The following is an 18,216-nucleotide window of genomic DNA, read 5'->3' as shown; positions in this document are numbered from 1 at the left end:
CCATGTCTTGATTTTTAAATATTCTGGTACAATGAAACCTCCGAAATAAATCATCTAATCACTATCTGAATTGTAGTATACTCCGCTATTTAAAACAAGAGGATGTATAACTTTATACAGCAGCGCAAAATTAATGGCACAAACCAATTCCCTGCTCACAATATCAGCGAAAATTTCAATATAAAATTACAGGGAACTCACAATACTGTACTAATCAGTAAGCGAATATGTTAAATTTTAACTGCGTGTATACTTTGTAACCTGGTAGAGTGTAAGAGAAGGCCCTATGGCCTTAACTCTGCCAGTATAAATAAAGAATTATAACTTATAATAGTCTGGAGGCACGAAACATGAAATTTATAATTACATTATGCAAACAGAATGAAAAACAAACCCAGAAAAATATCGAGGGCTATTTCCTTCTGTAAGATGGTTACTCTTTAGAATGAAACTTCAGGAAAAAAACTACAGTGCATACATTTTACTCGTACATTCCCCCGTTCCCAGATGTAGAGTCGACAAAGCAGTGCACAACGCAGCTGTACAGAGAAGATAAAATGTATACACTATATAAGCAATAAATTACTTGTATGTACAATAGACATACAATTGCTATGTTTAAGATCATCTGATTAAATACATTAAATTTCAAAAGGTAACAAAAACAAGTTTATGGCCCATAACACACTACACCCAAACTATGAATATGTAATATGTGTGGAAAAAGCTACCAATGTTTATGTCTTCACACTACAGCGAGAAATATGTTGCTACACAGTGGAGCCATCTCTGTATAGATAATTAAAACACGAATTATATTACGCCATACCGAAGCCAGTTTGATCAAAGATTTTGTATATAACACTATACAGGGTCTTTGGACTTGATATCCGCTGACAGAAATAAAGTTACATAAATCTGAACATCTGACTTTCTATTAATTGTTCAATTTCATTCACGTAATATAAATTTTATACGCTACAATTAGGTTAGGTTACCTGTGGGAATGGGAAATATAGGTGGTGAGGTAGCTATGTTTTCAAAAAATCGCTAGCTGACCAATGTCAGCTATACCTTATTTCGAGCGTTACTCAGTGCTAAAGGAAAGCATTTTCCACAGCTTGTCAAACGCATTACATATTTCTCACTGTAGTGTGTTACAGGCCTCATTGTGCCAGATTTTTTATAACCATATTGCTTAGGGTTGCCATACATCTCGAATTTTCTAGGATCATAGCCGGAATCAAGAATTCTCGAAACTGTCCCATTTTTAACGAACAAGAAAGGAAAGACAAAACATAGCATTCCCTTCTTTTCACATGATTTTTTTCTCTTCAATTTATGGGTAGGATAGCTTAAAAAGGTTAAAAACCAAGAACTTTAATACATACAATAACGATTCAACAAGGTTCATATTGAATGAAACATCAGTTTCAGTGTTATGTCAGGGACAAAGCATTTTGCTCAAATCTGAGTATTGTTATTGTTGTCGGTATTACTCTTTGTTTCTATCTATCTCCCTCTTCCTGCAAATTTTTATATTTGAAGTTTATTTTATATAACAATATTGACTTCCACTAAATTCCTTGGTAACTTCAGAACCGTTTCCCACAACAATGTCAAGAAGGATTGACGTTTCTTGTTGACAAGCCTTACTAGATTAACAATTTATATCAGATATGCAAAAATGGATATTTTGAAAAACAATGATAAATAGAAAATCGTAAGTTGGAAATGTTGTATTTTATATTATATGCTACAGATAAATTTGTAAATTAATAAATAATGAAATGTTGATTGAAATATTGTCTATATCATGCCTGGCTAAGTTAAGTAAGAACTTCACCTACTTTAAAGTTTAAGGTTATTGTATATTTACTACACCATCTAATGCAAGGAAGTCAATTTTATTTATGTGTTTTGCCCCTTTTCCATTTTGCACAACTGAATATGAAAGAAAATTGTTCCAGATTCCCATTTTTTAAATATGGCAACCCTAGTATTGCTTCAAATAAGTTACATTTGAGAAGCTTATTTTCAAAACGACCTTTGTCCATTCCCATAACTTTGTGGGAAATCACGAAAAACGTTTTTAGGTCTAAAATTTCTTACAAGCTAGGCAAGAGATATTATGAAACCAAAGAGAATGAGTTCATTTAAAATCAAATGGGAGTATGAGACACCATGATTCCAAAGCTGGAACTAATATTTTGTCGCAAATTCTCCTGTGTACAAGAGTCAGTTTGACTCCAATAGTCACTTTTAACGCAAGATTTTTGTGATTTAGAGGGAGCTCTGAAGCCAAATCGTGACAGTTGTATACACAGTTATAAATGAAGAATGCATGGACACAGAAAGCTCATTTTCGTTATCAGGTGCAAGAGACCTTTTGAAAATGAGCTCCTCACTTGTCTTTTTCCACAGTTTATACAAAATGAATTTAATTTTCCATAATATATTATTTCAATTCTATTGTTTAGAGTTTATGACATACACAACATTACTAAATCGGAAAAATTTACTAGCAATGTAAAGTATAATGATGACTTCAAACATTTACTCAAGATAAAGGTTGTGACTCTACTAACTGATACATGCTAAAACTCGAAATTTATTCATATGTATAGGGGTCGATAAGCTTTTCTTTCCAGTATGTGGGAATATTTCCTCACGCTCTTGTTCTATCTGTAACTGTGTGATAAAATGTTTCAAGCACACTGATGCAATGTGTTGCTATTTCATTGTACGTAAAATTGCAAAACACAGAGAATGGTACTAAAAATGTTTATAAAAAAGAAATGACAAAGCCTTATTGTACACAGCAATTGTAACAGAAGATAGGGGCACTTGCTATCGAGAGTTACGAAATAGACTTAGAAATTAATGTTGTAAATAAGCACATTATAGCATTGAGTGGAAGATATATTGGAACAAAAATTGAGCTTTAAATCCAACACTAAAATCACGACCACATAAACACCACATTTATTTTTCTTAATCACAGTAATATTTACAGCGATGTCGAATAATCTTTCCAATATTATTATTTTTATTGTATTCATTTCGTTCTATTTAACATATACAATAAAACAGCAAAACCTTGCTAGTTACATTTGCTATCCTGAGAGTAGTTTTTCATATTAATATAACAAATAAATATTAATATCTCACATATCTTGCACTCAAAACATAAAATGTTTCTATGTATTTATGTAGAAAGAAATAAAAATAAATTATGAATGTATGACTTGAGACTTTCCCGCATTTGATGTGAAATAACTCTTGTCGAGTTCTCAGCCAGATGAGTTGGGGACTTTAAGGGAGAATAATAATCAATTGATTTTCTCTTATATCAACAAACAATAAATGCAGCATAGTAAAGTAGTCTTTGGAAGGCAAACTGAAAGAAGTCAAGGTCAGAAAACATGAAGAATTGTCTAAAGAACCATCCTCCTTCATGACAACGCCCATCCTCACTGCAAAAATTTCACACAAGATATCCTTAAAGTGTATCTACATGGTTCAATTTTCCATGCAAGTACGCATGCAATCTGAGAGGAATATTGAAAGAATCAAGTTTAAAAACGCGCATTCAATTAAGATGCACGGATATTTTGTGTCTACATGGTGCGCTGTTTTGAATGTTATCTTCACTACATATATTAAATATTAATCTTGCATACATTGCTTGAATACTTAAAGTTGAAAGAAAAGTTGAACTGTGTAGGTACAGCTTTAATGAACTTGGTTGGAAAGTGCTGTCATATTCTCTATATAGCCTGGATTTATCCCGTCCAACAAATGATCTGGTAATGAAAGATGTGCGGAAATAGTTACACAAGTAATCAAAGATGTTCTTTCACAAAGGAATAAAGAACCCTGGTTGCCAACAGAAGTGTATAAATAAACCTTGAAGGGGAGGAGGAGGAGGAGGTTTTGAAAAATACCGTAATCAGAATTTGAATTTTTTGTATGTTACATAATGTTTACAAAAAAAAAAGTCTGGATCAAATATGAACCGCCCAAGTAATTTAATGTTACAAAAATATCCAAGAAATTATAATTAAACGACTTTCAATGAAAGTAATTTTCTCCGTATGATAACATGAGACAAATTCCAAACAATAATCTAGAAACTAACAAGGTTTTTACTACATATGTTTTCATTACAACAGGTAAAGCACTAAAAAGAAGTGAAATGAAGTACACGCACTTATAATAGAGAAAATAAGACACCTGATAGTTAATAATTTTAAAATATGATGGAAATCCAATTGAGTTTCTGAAGAAGATGGGCCACTCTTCAAACAATTATGATAGACTATTCAGGAATATGTGGGATTCTGTTTTTAGTAGTACTGTATAATGCGAAATAGAATGTTATGCAACAAATAAAAACTGTCAGAAAATAATTAAGAGCTTCTAAATGTTCCCCATTTATGTGGTACAGTGACAAATATTTCTTTCTCTTTATATTTCTTCCATGTTCCATTTTCTATTTCATAAAGGCACACTCACGCATGTATACATGTGCACCCAAATATATGCACATAAGTATGGGTAAATAAATGCATACACACGCACGCACATAAAAACACACACGTGCACACAGAGTATTTCATACCCAACGCAAAATTATTTGCTAGGATCTATCGTTTATTATGAAGGAAAAACTTAAATTAGCAACCTCATAAGAATGGCATTTTGAGCTATTTGCGTTAATCTTGATAAAAGAATATGGGAGTTTTAACATTATAGGGCAGAATTAACATTATAGGGCACGAGTAGAAAAGAAAGAAAAATATGTATGTATGTATGTATGTATGTATGTATGTATGTATGTATGTATGTATGTATGTATGTATGTATGTATGTATGTATGTATGTATGTATGTATGTATGTATGTATGTATGTATGTATGTATTAATAAATAAAATGTCAATGAAGTATTATTTTTCTTTTCAGAAAAATATTTTTTGTTTTAGGATGTAAATGTTTCACATGGATATAAAGAAAATGATGAGCTGCCCGATATTAATTAAACAACTTCTTCAATATGGAATTGAAGAGTGTGATCTCTAAATGCGTTAAGTCCATTTTTATTAAAGAACTGGGCTAGTTTTTTAATCCACCAGTCTATGGACCGAGCAAGTTTTCAAGTACTGGTAACATGCTCAATAACACAAACTTTTAGACAAGGATTGGCGTTGTTTTGGAAGAAAACAAGTTTAAAATATGATAGAGGTCTCAAACACAATTATATACATGTATGTATGTATGTATGTATGTATGTATGTATGTATGTATGTATGTATGTATGTATGTATGTATGTATGTATGTATGTATGTATGTATGTATGTATGTATGTATGTATGTATGTATGTATGTATGTATGTATGTATGTATGTATGTATTCATAAATGGCCAAATGGACTGAGCGAGTTTCGGAATCACATTCTTCGATTTAAAATTAATAACATGTTACCACTAAGTCTGCATCATCCAGTAAGTGATTAAAATCTAATATCCACATAAAAATTAAGTTCTTCAGATCTACACCGTATTATTAATACGTCCATTTTAATCAAGTTATAGAAATCAGCTACTTTATAAGAATTAAAAAATATTCTTATTGCTTATCCATTAAACATGACATACACAACACAGTTATAAAATTTTAAAAGTGGTTACGTTTAGATTTAATTTAGCATCATTTTTCATAATACTAGAATTTAGTAAAAACAAAATATTTTATACGAAACAAAAGATATTTTTTTATGATATGTTTATATACAATTCTGGAAATTAAATCTTGTCTAGGTACAAAACTTACAATATCATGCAAGAAAATATCTAGGAACTTTAAGATTGACATATTAAATGCAAAATAATTTCACACTACTCCCTGAATATTAATTATCACATAATCTGTAAACAAAGCCAAAAACTAATCTTAATATAGCACATCCAATATTGTGAATGTTAATAAGTTAACGTACACCCCAATACTGTCAACATCATGTATGTTGTTCCTGTTATAGGAAAGGTTTCATTTGGAGAATTATTAATGAACGAAATTAATATAAAATTTTTCAAATATCCGAGATAATGTAGAATGTGAAATTTTAATAACGCAACAAAATGAAATGTCGTATGTTTCAGTTTATTCTTTAACGCCTACAGAAACTGACAGTATTCTGTACAATTCTTCTCCTTAAAATAGATCATATACGGTGCATCAATACAACAGCTATTACAAGCCACTCTGCCAAATACAAATGAACAATAGTTGTATCCCCTTTATTGCGTTGAAAATCAACAACAGTTACTTTTTAGTACCAGACCAAATTTAATTATTTGTTTCAATAACTATGAAACGTATAAAGTTCTTTAATTGTATCAACAAAGTTTTCCAGAATAGATTACCTTATTAAAACATATAATATGAGTATTGTGCCTAAAATAGCATCTTAACTTGGTGAAATTACGAACAGAGTCCATGCAAATTATTCGAGACATTTCTATTTGTTCATACGACAAAACTGAGATTCACGTGGATATGAAAAACAAAACACAACAATAAATCAGCTACAGCAATACACGAAAATTATCTTTTCAGTTTTAATCACTGCTTCAGCTCGTAACATGTTATGTGGTTAAAAAACTTAAAATCATTATGTCGTTTTCGTTATCTTATTTTCAAGCACTGCCCGAATATAACTGTTGTCATCTCATCCACTCACGAACTATTAGAATAAGTCGCACCTTTTCTTTTCGCTCGAACATGTCAACAGTAAAACAGATAGTATCAAATTTCCATTATAAGATACTCAGGTTCAGATCTCAGCAAGACCACATGGAGCTTATAGCAGCAAAGACAATGTTTGGCCCAGTTATTATTATTATTATTATCATCATCATCATTAATGTCCTCTATCTCTTATACTATTCAATTTATACTTGGATCATATCATTAGAGTCTGTCATGAGAAATTAAACGCCACCAGATATTTTAAAGAACTGATATTTAACACTTTACTATTTGCTGACGATACAGAAGATAATTTAGAAACGGAAAATTTAATATATAAAGAAAATATAATTTGGAAATTTCCACAAAGAATACAAAAATATTTGGTTTTGTTGGGACGGATCACATCAGAACAAAAAATCATTATAGAAACTGAAATATTAGAACAAGTTTATCAATTTAATTATGTGGGCTGTAATATTTCGTATCAATCATCGAATAATTTAGAATCTAAACCAACAAAATGTTTACAATTAACTGGCACAGTTAAATTAACTATATTCAGATGGACTGATTCATATAGAAAAGAAACAATTGAAGTTTACTATAATGCTTACTGCATCAGGTACACAAAACTAAGATTTCCTGTTAATTTATAGCTAGTCATGTATATTATGTTTAGTGACCCACCAAAATATAGCAGATAACAAAATCACTAAAAATGTACCATTATTTCATACTTTCACATTTCTTAAGGTTATATGACTAACTTTACAATATTTTTAAATTTCAAATAAAAGAAACTGATAAAAAATTAAATTTCAAGTTTGAAACACCACATCATAATTTTGATAACACAATCAGCATTGATATTACGATGTTTTGTAAAGATACCATACTTCAGGAAAATTTAAGTTAGATTAAACTACATTAGTTTAACCCAATGTAGGCTACCTATACTGAAAGAGTGCGGTACACCCACATGCTAAGGTGGTAGTAATTCGAGATAATATCAGTTATAAAGCTGACCATTCACGACTCAAATGCAAAGACTGAGTAATTACCAGTAAGAATAACATGCGTGTTTACAAGGACAACAGTATGATAACAAGTAAACATATGGAAAGAGGTCATGGGCGTATTCAGAGGGGGCAGGAATGTCCAACCCAATCATTTTCTACGTCATGTCAATAAACCTCGGTATTTGAAGTGAAATATTAAGTAATTTGGATAGACTATAATATATGTAGAAACATTAAAGCGATACTCAATTTCCAAATATGCTAAACCATCCAAGGGTGTGAATGGTCGTAACACGTGATCATATATGAAGGTACACCACACATTCACCTCCAGGGTAACGAGAATATATTAATGAATCTCCTTTGGTTGCTGTGAGTCTAGCATTCTGCAACTGTAACTATTAATACAACCAATGTCATTGAACAGTTTTTCCTGCGAAATGTAAGCTTCGTCATTGTCAATTTCATTTAATGCCTGATTCGCAAATTGCACGCTTTTATTTCATGTTACAATTGAATTTTCTATACGCATAATAGAAGAGATACTTAAGATTTGTGTTACAAGAAAAAGGAATATTACACTGAAATAAGTAATCATGTTTCTAATAGCTTCTTAGTGAATTCTGGTGTTCAGCAAGGAGATACATATTTCCTCTTTCACTTTTTAATTTTGTGTTGAAAAAAATTCACAAAGTTGTGTTACTATGTCAGACTATGAGACAAATTAATTGTTAAATTAATTTAAAACTTACCCTGCTACATGAATGGTACACATGTTTCACCAATTTAATGTAAGAATACACAGTGTGGTGCAAAAAAAGATATCACACAATTCATTTCATGGCACTCTTTTTAAGTCTAAAAGTTACAGAAAAATACAATCCCGCATATGACCATCTACAAAATCAAAATTTGTTATATATTAAATATGGCATGTAATTGAGGAAGAGAAATTACCAAATGAGCAAAATAAATGAATTTAACAAATTCTCTCGGTTAGTAAAGATGACTTGGAAGGAAAGGACATACTAAGTAAAATTTGGAGGAATGGTATCTGAAGAGTTTCAGCCCAGATCACATATAGATTGCTCATTCCTATGTTAAAATCGGTTGCACTTTGAAGAAAACAACTACCAGGATCACCACCCGTCCGCTGTAAATGAACACGAGATGGCAGTACAGTCGCTAATGCAATTCAAACGGGAGTTACGACGTGACTCCTTATGTAACAACTAGATGGCAGCATAGTAAACCTGACAAAAGTTGTTACCACCAAAGCCTATAATGCAGAGCAATCTGGATATATATAATCTAGGGTTTCAGGTATGCAGTGGTTTGAGACAGGATGATACACTGCAATGATGCTAATGTGGTAAAGGCAGTTAGAGCTATCCCTGGAGGTACGATCTACAACTACATAACACAAAACCTATCATATGCTGATGATACAGCCATTATAGCAAGAACAAAGGCAGCACTGTTTGGGGCTCCACAAGTATTTGAGGGGAAGCAAAAAAAACAAGAAGAAAACTAAGTATATGAAATCCTCTAGCAGGACTGTAGAGAGGCAGAGAAGTGTCCAGTTCCAGCAATACATGGATCGTTCGAAAAATAGTGGCAACACTTTAATTAAGAAGAGAAACTTATTTATTCACAATTGACATACTTATAGAATTTAAAACAATCTCCACCAGTTTTACGTACCCGTCACTACACTTGTGGAAGGAGATGGCCGCTATCCAAAGCATCATTTTGCTCTAAACTCTTAATTGATTGCTCTACAGCTGTTATAACGGCCTGTTAATTTCTAAAGTGTGCATCCCTCAGTGGTTCTTTCATTAAACGTGAAAGGTCATAGTCACAGGGCCTCGTATCCAGAAAATATGGAGGATGCTTCAGAATTACCCAGTTCCACCTGTTAAGTAAATTAACCATCTGGGCAGTCACATGACAAGCACCATTGTGAAGCACAATGAGATGGGAATTCAAGCAGCACTTCTGGCACATTACCAGTTGTAAAAGGTGTTCCAAAAAGTAACTGTAATATGCGATATCCACGAGCATTCCAATTGGAACAGAATGATTAATACATCTTCATAATCATAAACAAAAATAAACATAACTTTGAGTGGGTTCTGCTCTTGTCTATATTATTATTATTATTATTATTATTATTATTATTATTATTATTATTATTATTATTATTATTTATTTTATTTTTTTTTTTTTTTTGGTCTTAGAACGTTGCTAGGGTGACCAACTTCTGACCACAAAAATAGAGACATTTGGTCACATCAAATTTTAGTGCAATTTTTTTGGGCTGTGAAGCCAATATTCAGTGATGGAATGGTTTGTATTTATAATAGAAAGCTATTAATTTAATTATAACACAAATGTGATCTAGGTCACAACATTGAGTACAATAAAGTTAAAAATTAATATGCATGTTTCTTAGTCTTAACTTATTTGTCAACAGGAGGCTATGGAACATTTAATTTTATCTTGCTATGCAAACTGAAAAGAAAACTCTTTACAATGATACGTATAGGTTACACAGTTACACCAAAGATTAGGATCACTGAAATAAAATTGATTGTTACCTACTAAACTATCAATATTAATGTCAGTTCACATCTAAATATATTTGGAGGGAATTATTATTAGATTACATAAAAAAAATTAACGATCACGATTGATATGGGTGAATTAGAATATCGATAAGGGAACCAGGAGGACCTAAAAAAATTGGCTAAAATAGGGAGTTCCTGGCTAGATGTTGCAGATAATTTTATTATTACAATCACTGCATATAGAGTATAAATGAAGTTATTACCTTATAACTTACAAATAGCACATATCAGGCACCACTCCATCTCATATTACCAGCTTATATTAGTCACCACTAGTGAAGCTGAATACTAGCAATGTTGCCACTAATTTTTGAATGACCTATGTATAAATTCTAAACCTCCACAAGCTTCAATTATTTAGTTGCCATTTGGTGACTAACAATGATATAACATCCAAAATAAAGACATGCATAAAGACTGGGAACAGGTGTCTTTATGCTCTTGGAAAAACGTTGAGATTAATCCAGGTATGCCAAAAAAAAAAAAGTTCACAGAACTATAATAAGACTAGTTGTAGTGTACGCAGTGAAACTTGGGTACAGTAAAATCCCTTGTAACCGGCACCCAAATAACAGGCAATATCAAAACAACGGCACTTTTGGCTGGGTCAAGAAAGAAATGTTTAAATATGCCACATTAGGAAGTTCGGACGAACTTTCGTTTTTAGTGAATATTCTAACCTAAAATTTGTGTATTATTTGTGTCGTGTGATGTTTTTTAATAAGGAAAATCCACACAATTTTTATGTTTATTTAGTTATGTTCAGGCCATCAAGTTGTCACATTAGGAAGTTTGTACGAACTTTAATTTTCAGTGAATATTCGAACCTAAAATTAGTGTATTATTTGTGTTGTGTGATGTGTTTTAATAAGAAACATCCACACAGTTTTTATGTTTATTTAGTTATGTTTGGGCCGTTAGTGTTGCCACATTAAGAAGTTCGCAAAAACTTTAATTTTCAGTGAATATTCGGACCTAGATTTAGTGTATTATTTGTGCTGTGTGATGTGTTTTAATACGAAAAATCCACACAGTTTTTATGTTTATTCAGTTATGACCAAGTGATAGAGAAATAAGCTTCACATAGCTGTAGTTTCAACATTTGGCATCATGAAATACGAACTTTATTTTAGATACCAATATTTATTCAATTATCCGGTAAAATCTCGTATCCGGAACTAGCTTGGTCCCTTTGGTGCCGGTTAAGAGGGATTCTACTGTACTAACAAAAAGCAACGAGAACATGTTGGTAGTCTGGGAGAGGAAAGTACTCTGAAAGATATTGGACCACGAATGAAAACGGACAAATTAAGACTTCAAGTAATACAGAGCTAAAGGAAAATGTCTGACGAATCAAACATAGTAGCCTTCATCAAGAAAGGAAGGCGCAGATGATTGGGCCATGTTGAGTAAATGTCAGAGGCCAGATTACCTGAGTAGCATTGTATGGAATCTAAGAGGAGCTACATGGAGAGGCAGGCCTACATTCAAATGGATTCAAGATGTGGAGTATGATTTGAGAAGAGATGGAGTTAGCAGATGAAGGCAGTGTACTCAGTATACAACAGCATGGCTTCAAATATTGGAAGATGTCTGGACCTTTCATGGGCTGTAGTGCCAGTTATGAATACATCGACAAATTCCCTACATTATCCAGAAAATAGAATACTCGTCTCTGCAGATTAGCAGGCAGAAGTTCAGCTGAAGTAAAATGATTTGTACGAGAGATAAAAATCATAGTATATCATCATTTAGGAGGGAAGTAAAACTGAAATCCACATAAAGTACCGAATTCAATTCTCATAAAAAACAATATACATGTCCTTGTTCCTGCAATAACTCCTATGTGACATATTTATCGATTTTCAGATTTTTTCTCTATTAAATAACTTAAATAGTGATACAGCGAATAATAAAATCTCCTATATGTAATTATATTTCTTTTTTTCGAAAATGTAAAAATTCACAGTCTCCTATGTACGGCTGCCATAGGATGAATAAATGTGTTTTTTCTACCTACGGAAAAAGTTTATATTTTGCACATAGGAGTTATTGCAGGAACGACGACGATATATGAAAAGATATATAGTGTAAACAAAATCTAGACGACCATGTAATATCCCTCATCTAGTTTCCTGCTGCTATAATCTGTAGAGTGTATTATAAATTATACTAGTAAAACATCTACATGTTCAATAAATTCAATCGAATTGAATGCCTGAAAATATCTGTACAATACTGCACTGATTAGACATTCAATTTAAAAAAGGCTGTAATGAAGGCTATCAACCAAAATAGGGATCAGAAAATAACGAAACTAAATAATAACAAAAATTAATTCTGTAGGCTATGATCACCAAGATAAACATTTTTACTTAAAACATAAGTAAATAACTAACTAATGATTTTCTATCTGCACCTTCTGCACAATTACCATACAAATGCTTGTATTGTTACTTAATACATGCTAAATTAACTACGAGTACATTTACAACAACATACTAATCTGTGTATCATGATCAATAAACCTTGTCATACTTTTTTCCTTTTCATACATTACAACAATTAAATTTACTTTTTACCCACGAAACCACTTTAAGAAAATATAAGACTAATACAAGAAAATGTGGGTATTTCAGTAGAATTAATTCTAAGTATCGAAACATTTTGAAAATCACTGTATTAATCAACACATATGCCTCTATTTTGATGTTATTGACTAAATCACAAATATATTTAAATAATGTTACTTAACACTGTATTAATTACCCAATACAGTAAACTGAAACTCGCATAATAAATCTACTTAAATGCCTTCAAAATCACCACAAGTATATGCAACTCTTACACCATATAATATTCTTTAGTAAAACGAGAAGCATTAACAATATTGTAAAAGAAACCAAATGAAGCTGCCTATAATAATATCACCTGAAGAAGATACAGAAATCATAATATTTTACAATAGTATGTAAATCACTGTACAATTATATTACATATGAACTTATGTATATCTCTAATACATTTTATATAAATAAATTATTAATTCATAACAACAGAAAATGCTACCAATTTTTGCATATACATGGTAACCACCATCACTGTTCTAGCACAGTCTAGTACATACAGTCATGAAGCTTGAGGTGATTTTTTGCATTTCTCACGATACAGCACTCCAAGCTGTTAGCAACTGAGAGTACTAGGAACAATAGACTGTGCCAGTACTATTTTGCATTGTCTGTGATGAGGCAATAGTAGCGATCCTAGTGGCTAGCAACTAAAGTTCAACTGTCATTGGATGCATATTCTCTATGTATTGACCTTCGTGACTATATGTACTAGATAGTGGTTCTAGCTTTAAGAAGTTAGTTCAAGACAGACACATGTAATCCATATTTTTCCCACTGGATTTTAAAACATTTCTAATACCCAACCACAAAATCACCTCATTAGTAACCTTTAATACTGATAAAAGTAGGGGCCCCGACAATTAGAATCTGTGACAATAATTCATCTCAGAATAAAATCTATCCTGTGATGATATCACACTTTAGAGATTCGTACTGGAAAATTAGTCCCCAGTGGAGCAAATAATATTTTTTTTTTGTAAAAATGTTAGAAGTAATGCACTTCTGTTGCTAAGAGACAGTGACTCATTTTTGTAAAATTTTAAAATAATGCATTTCTGTTACTAAGAGATGGTTGTTCATTTCTGGTTTAATTAAAAATAGAGATTAGTGAAAACTGTAATAATTCTACAAAATTGTCAAATAGTGGGTAGTCTGAGGACCACAACATCCGAGAAGGAGAAACAGAAACTAATATAACAAAGGATATTTATACACCAACACAGAGAAGGTGAGAGAAAAAAAGAATTGAGGTGCGAAAGATGGTATGAATGTTCTGTTTATATACTACAGACGTAGCTATCAGAACACAAATGAAGTGTTTAGATTAGCATTCAATAAGCTCGTACAAACGCTAATAGGGTACAAATTGTCTAGGCAATCTATAAATATGGTACAAATAATAGTTGGGACCATTATTTTACAATGGTAGGGACCAAATTTCCATCACGAATTGTAACTTCGTGAATGTATACTCTTATATAGGATGTGTTTTATATTTCTGCTCAGAAAAACTGGAATGTAAAACTGAAATCATTTTGATATTTTTTCACACGTAATGGAAATTCAAAACAAATAATGACAAACAGATTCAAAAACTAAATTATTTTGATAACATTAATATAGTGATTGGTTACCAAGAAAACAATAAGAAGTACTAAATATTTTTATCAAAAATTAACAACTACTATTTTGTACATTAAAACTGAAAATACTGACTACAATATAAGAACTGTATTAGTAGCGATATCGCTATGCCTTTGTATATATTTCTTGAGAGTACAATATTTTCATAAAATCTGAGAGTAAGACACTGCTATGAAGGTATGAACAACAGTTAACTCTTAAAATTCTTATTTTTCTTCCATCAATTATATCAAAGTTAAAATGATGTCAGTGAAAATATTTTTTTTTCTTTCTGAACTACATTAACTTACAAAATCCCTGCATTCCAAGTGCTGTCACTGGTCTTGTGGTATTCGATCCCGAAGATATGACAAGATACTTACAGTGCCTTTCATTAAAATTGCATGACGGGGTTGTCTGAAACTGTTACCCGTCAACTCCAAACATCTAAAATAAAAATTATATTTTTATGATAGAAGATAAAGGTTTTCTATGATTCTAATCATATAGATGGCATTATTTGTTTGCCTCTTAACACACTTCAGATTTTGGATTGTCTCTTTCCTACTTTTCTAGGAATTAAAGGTTTGTGTGCATGAAAGTGTCAAAACCAGAGATTTTCTTGATTACTCAAGTATTAACAACAGCAAGGGGCTGGCTGGTGAACACACAGTTACTCTATTCCCATCTGTGAAATATTCATTACGTATCATATGTGATACAAACTAGGTTTCCTTGACCTTACAATTTAGAAATATAAAGACTACATCTAAAGGTGGGTTAAATCAGCTCTGAACACTGCAGCTCCAATATAGTATATATATTGTGTTTAATTCTTTACATATTAATGAGCAGTTAACTGAACAGTCCTGAATGTGATTCACAATTACTATTGGCGTTATCCTCTGCCTCGAATAAATTTGTAATACCAAACTATTCTTTTCTTTAACTTCGTAGGCCATTAATATCGACAGTTCATTTTATTTATTTTATTTTATTTTTTTATTATTATTATTTTTTAACAGTCTGCATGCTCCATTACTGTGGAGTAATATTACATGCATTGGTTTACCTTAAACTATGTTCATATAATTACTTTATATTGTTCTAAGAGTTATTTTATAGGCAATATAGATGGATGAATTTTGTACTTTTCTTTCATTGTAATTTGTCAAATTGTATATTGTTAGAAAATTTGATCAAGTTCTTATGGTATTTGTGCACTAGTCTGTCTTTATTCACTGGTCAGTTTTCAGTCTTTAGAACTGCCGCTTTCAGAATGTCTCTTTCTCTCTCAAGTAATTTACAATTGTATAACAAATGACCTATTGTTTGTTCGTCATTGCTGCATGGACATAAGGAGCTATCTATTATTTTATATTTATGTAGATTTTATATTTCTGTGTCCTGTTATTGTAGTTGTGAAGTTTGGGATTATGTTAAGTTTCAATTTTAACCGATCGTTTATATTTGGGAAGAAAGATTTTGTGATTTGTCCTTTTGCTGTGTTGTCATTTTTATTATTGTTGATTATTACGTTTTATAAATATCTGCAATGTTTATCAATTGTATTAATATGCAAGGCTCTTACCTATATTACCCATGGAAGATATATCATCCATAACACAAGTTTAATTGAACAGGTCCTAAAAAGCGATAAGACTTCCAATGAATTAAAACAAATTACACTGGAAACGATTTACTGTCTATTACCCTGAACCACAATGGCTACATATTTATATAGATGGATCCAGACTGAAAGTAGAGGACGGAGCTGGAGCTTAAATTTACTCAAAATTATTTAGCTTCCATGTCGCAGTTGGGAAAAACTCCACCCACTTTGACGATGAAATTCAGGCAATAGAGATGGCACTAACACATCTTCTTACAGAATAAATTCATTTCAGTGCGCAGTTATTTTTGGTGATTCAACTTCGGCTATACAAGGAAAGAACTAATAATTCTCCATCTTCAGTAAAGCGTTAGAAATAAAGAAGGTTATCAGATTATTGTTCAAACGAAATAAAATTATCCATCTTCAATGGATACCCTCTCATTGCAGGATCCAGGGTAATGATACTGCTGATTTTTTGGCAAAGAAGGGCACCAAAATTTTACAGAAACCAAATCAAACTTTACCCTATCATTCTATAAAAATTATAATTAAAAGAAACTTCCAGAAAAAAAACTGTTGGAGCACTTAAAAATTCAAATGATGCTGTAGCAACATTTAGATTGTTAACACATCACGACTATTTGGCTGCACATCTTTATAAAATTGGAATCTTCAACTCTCCAAATTGTATCCCGTGTCGTGAAGACAAGTCTACAATGAATAAGGATCATCTTTAGAGTTGTTTAGCTTTCAAGACGTCACCTACAAGAACGCTAACGGGACTTCATGGGAAAGCAAGAAACCACCACCACCACTTGGTTGATGCTTCAGAAGGTTCAAATTCTGACTATGAAAACTTTATTCAGAAAGAAAGCTTTCCAAACTTAAATGTAAACATATCAATCTAACGTAAAAGGATACATAAGTAAAAAATGTATATTCAGAATGAGAAACAAACGTAAAGGCTAACCAATGTATTGGTTCTTGAACGGTGCCATTGATTGATGGAATCAACTGTTGGGAGTAGTTGATTAAATGTTATTTCTGGGGCAACAAGTTCAGTTTACATTCTATGTGACAGAATTTGGGTACTAATTCCAATACTGTTTCATCCTGTGTTTTGATTTGATTCTTTAATTTTTCAGAGTCAATGCTGTCTTGTGATTGGCTGAATTACTCACTTTTACATAAAATACAATTGAATAGAGAAAATACGAGGACAGTCACACAAAATACGATTAGATTCGGAAAATACAATAACAGGATTATTCCGTACTTCGAGTCGAGTCTTAATTCTCTACTGCAGTCACTGCTGTCTTGTGATTTTTGTTATTTAAATTCACGTAAACATTAATTTAATCATTACAGTTGCAATATTGTAAATGGTCGACTTTAAAGGAATGTTTGTTACCTTCCATGTCAACATTATGTTTACATTCATATTCGCATTATGAATACAGTCTTACAGTCAGTATTTTGTATTAATTGCGATAGGCAAAAAAAGTTGCTTTGCAGGTGTTTCTGGTTGAATAAGTTACAAATAATTTTAAAGCTCTTCTGCTTAAATATGGGTATTCTTCATTCACAGATATCCATAAATGATTCAGTGACTTGGTTTTGAATCTGGATGTGAAAGTTATGAAAGTTACAGCACAAGAAAGTTCAGCCAAACTTTTCTACCCATGAAGATGGAGCATTTGGCAGTCCACGTCTACTATGAAAGAACCAATTATCCAAAGATTCCCTTGCCATGGATCTTCCTCATGGAGATAATAGAACTTCCAATCAATGCATTGAAATATTGGCATATACTGCAATGGTTAATATACTGTACTTTTCGGTAACAAGTTATACATGCGGAATTTTTCACAATTACATTTCTTTTGTTACATTTACCATTCCAGGTATCTAAAACATCATATTTAAGCAAAAAAAAAAAAAAA

General features: G+C 31.7%; 1 protein-coding gene across 2 annotated transcripts in view; it reads right to left on the bottom strand.

Moving 5' to 3' along the window:
- Positions 1–4,015: 4,015 nt before the first annotated feature.
- Positions 4,016–18,216, bottom strand: part of LOC138694809 (leucine-rich repeat-containing protein 40-like) — a 56,473-nt gene continuing 42,272 nt past the window's right edge. For both annotated transcript variants that reach the window (XM_069818894.1, XM_069818895.1), the window contains exon 11: positions 4,016–15,105. In XM_069818894.1, coding sequence (XP_069674995.1) covers positions 14,994–15,105 — 112 coding nt within the window. In that variant the 3' untranslated portion in view covers positions 4,016–14,993. The remainder of the gene's footprint in view (positions 15,106–18,216) is intronic.

The sequence above is a fragment of the Periplaneta americana genome, chromosome 2, assembly GCF_040183065.1.
Source record: "Periplaneta americana isolate PAMFEO1 chromosome 2, P.americana_PAMFEO1_priV1, whole genome shotgun sequence".
Taxonomy (NCBI): domain Eukaryota; kingdom Metazoa; phylum Arthropoda; class Insecta; order Blattodea; family Blattidae; genus Periplaneta; species Periplaneta americana.
This window is presented reverse-complemented; position numbering and strand designations above follow the sequence as displayed.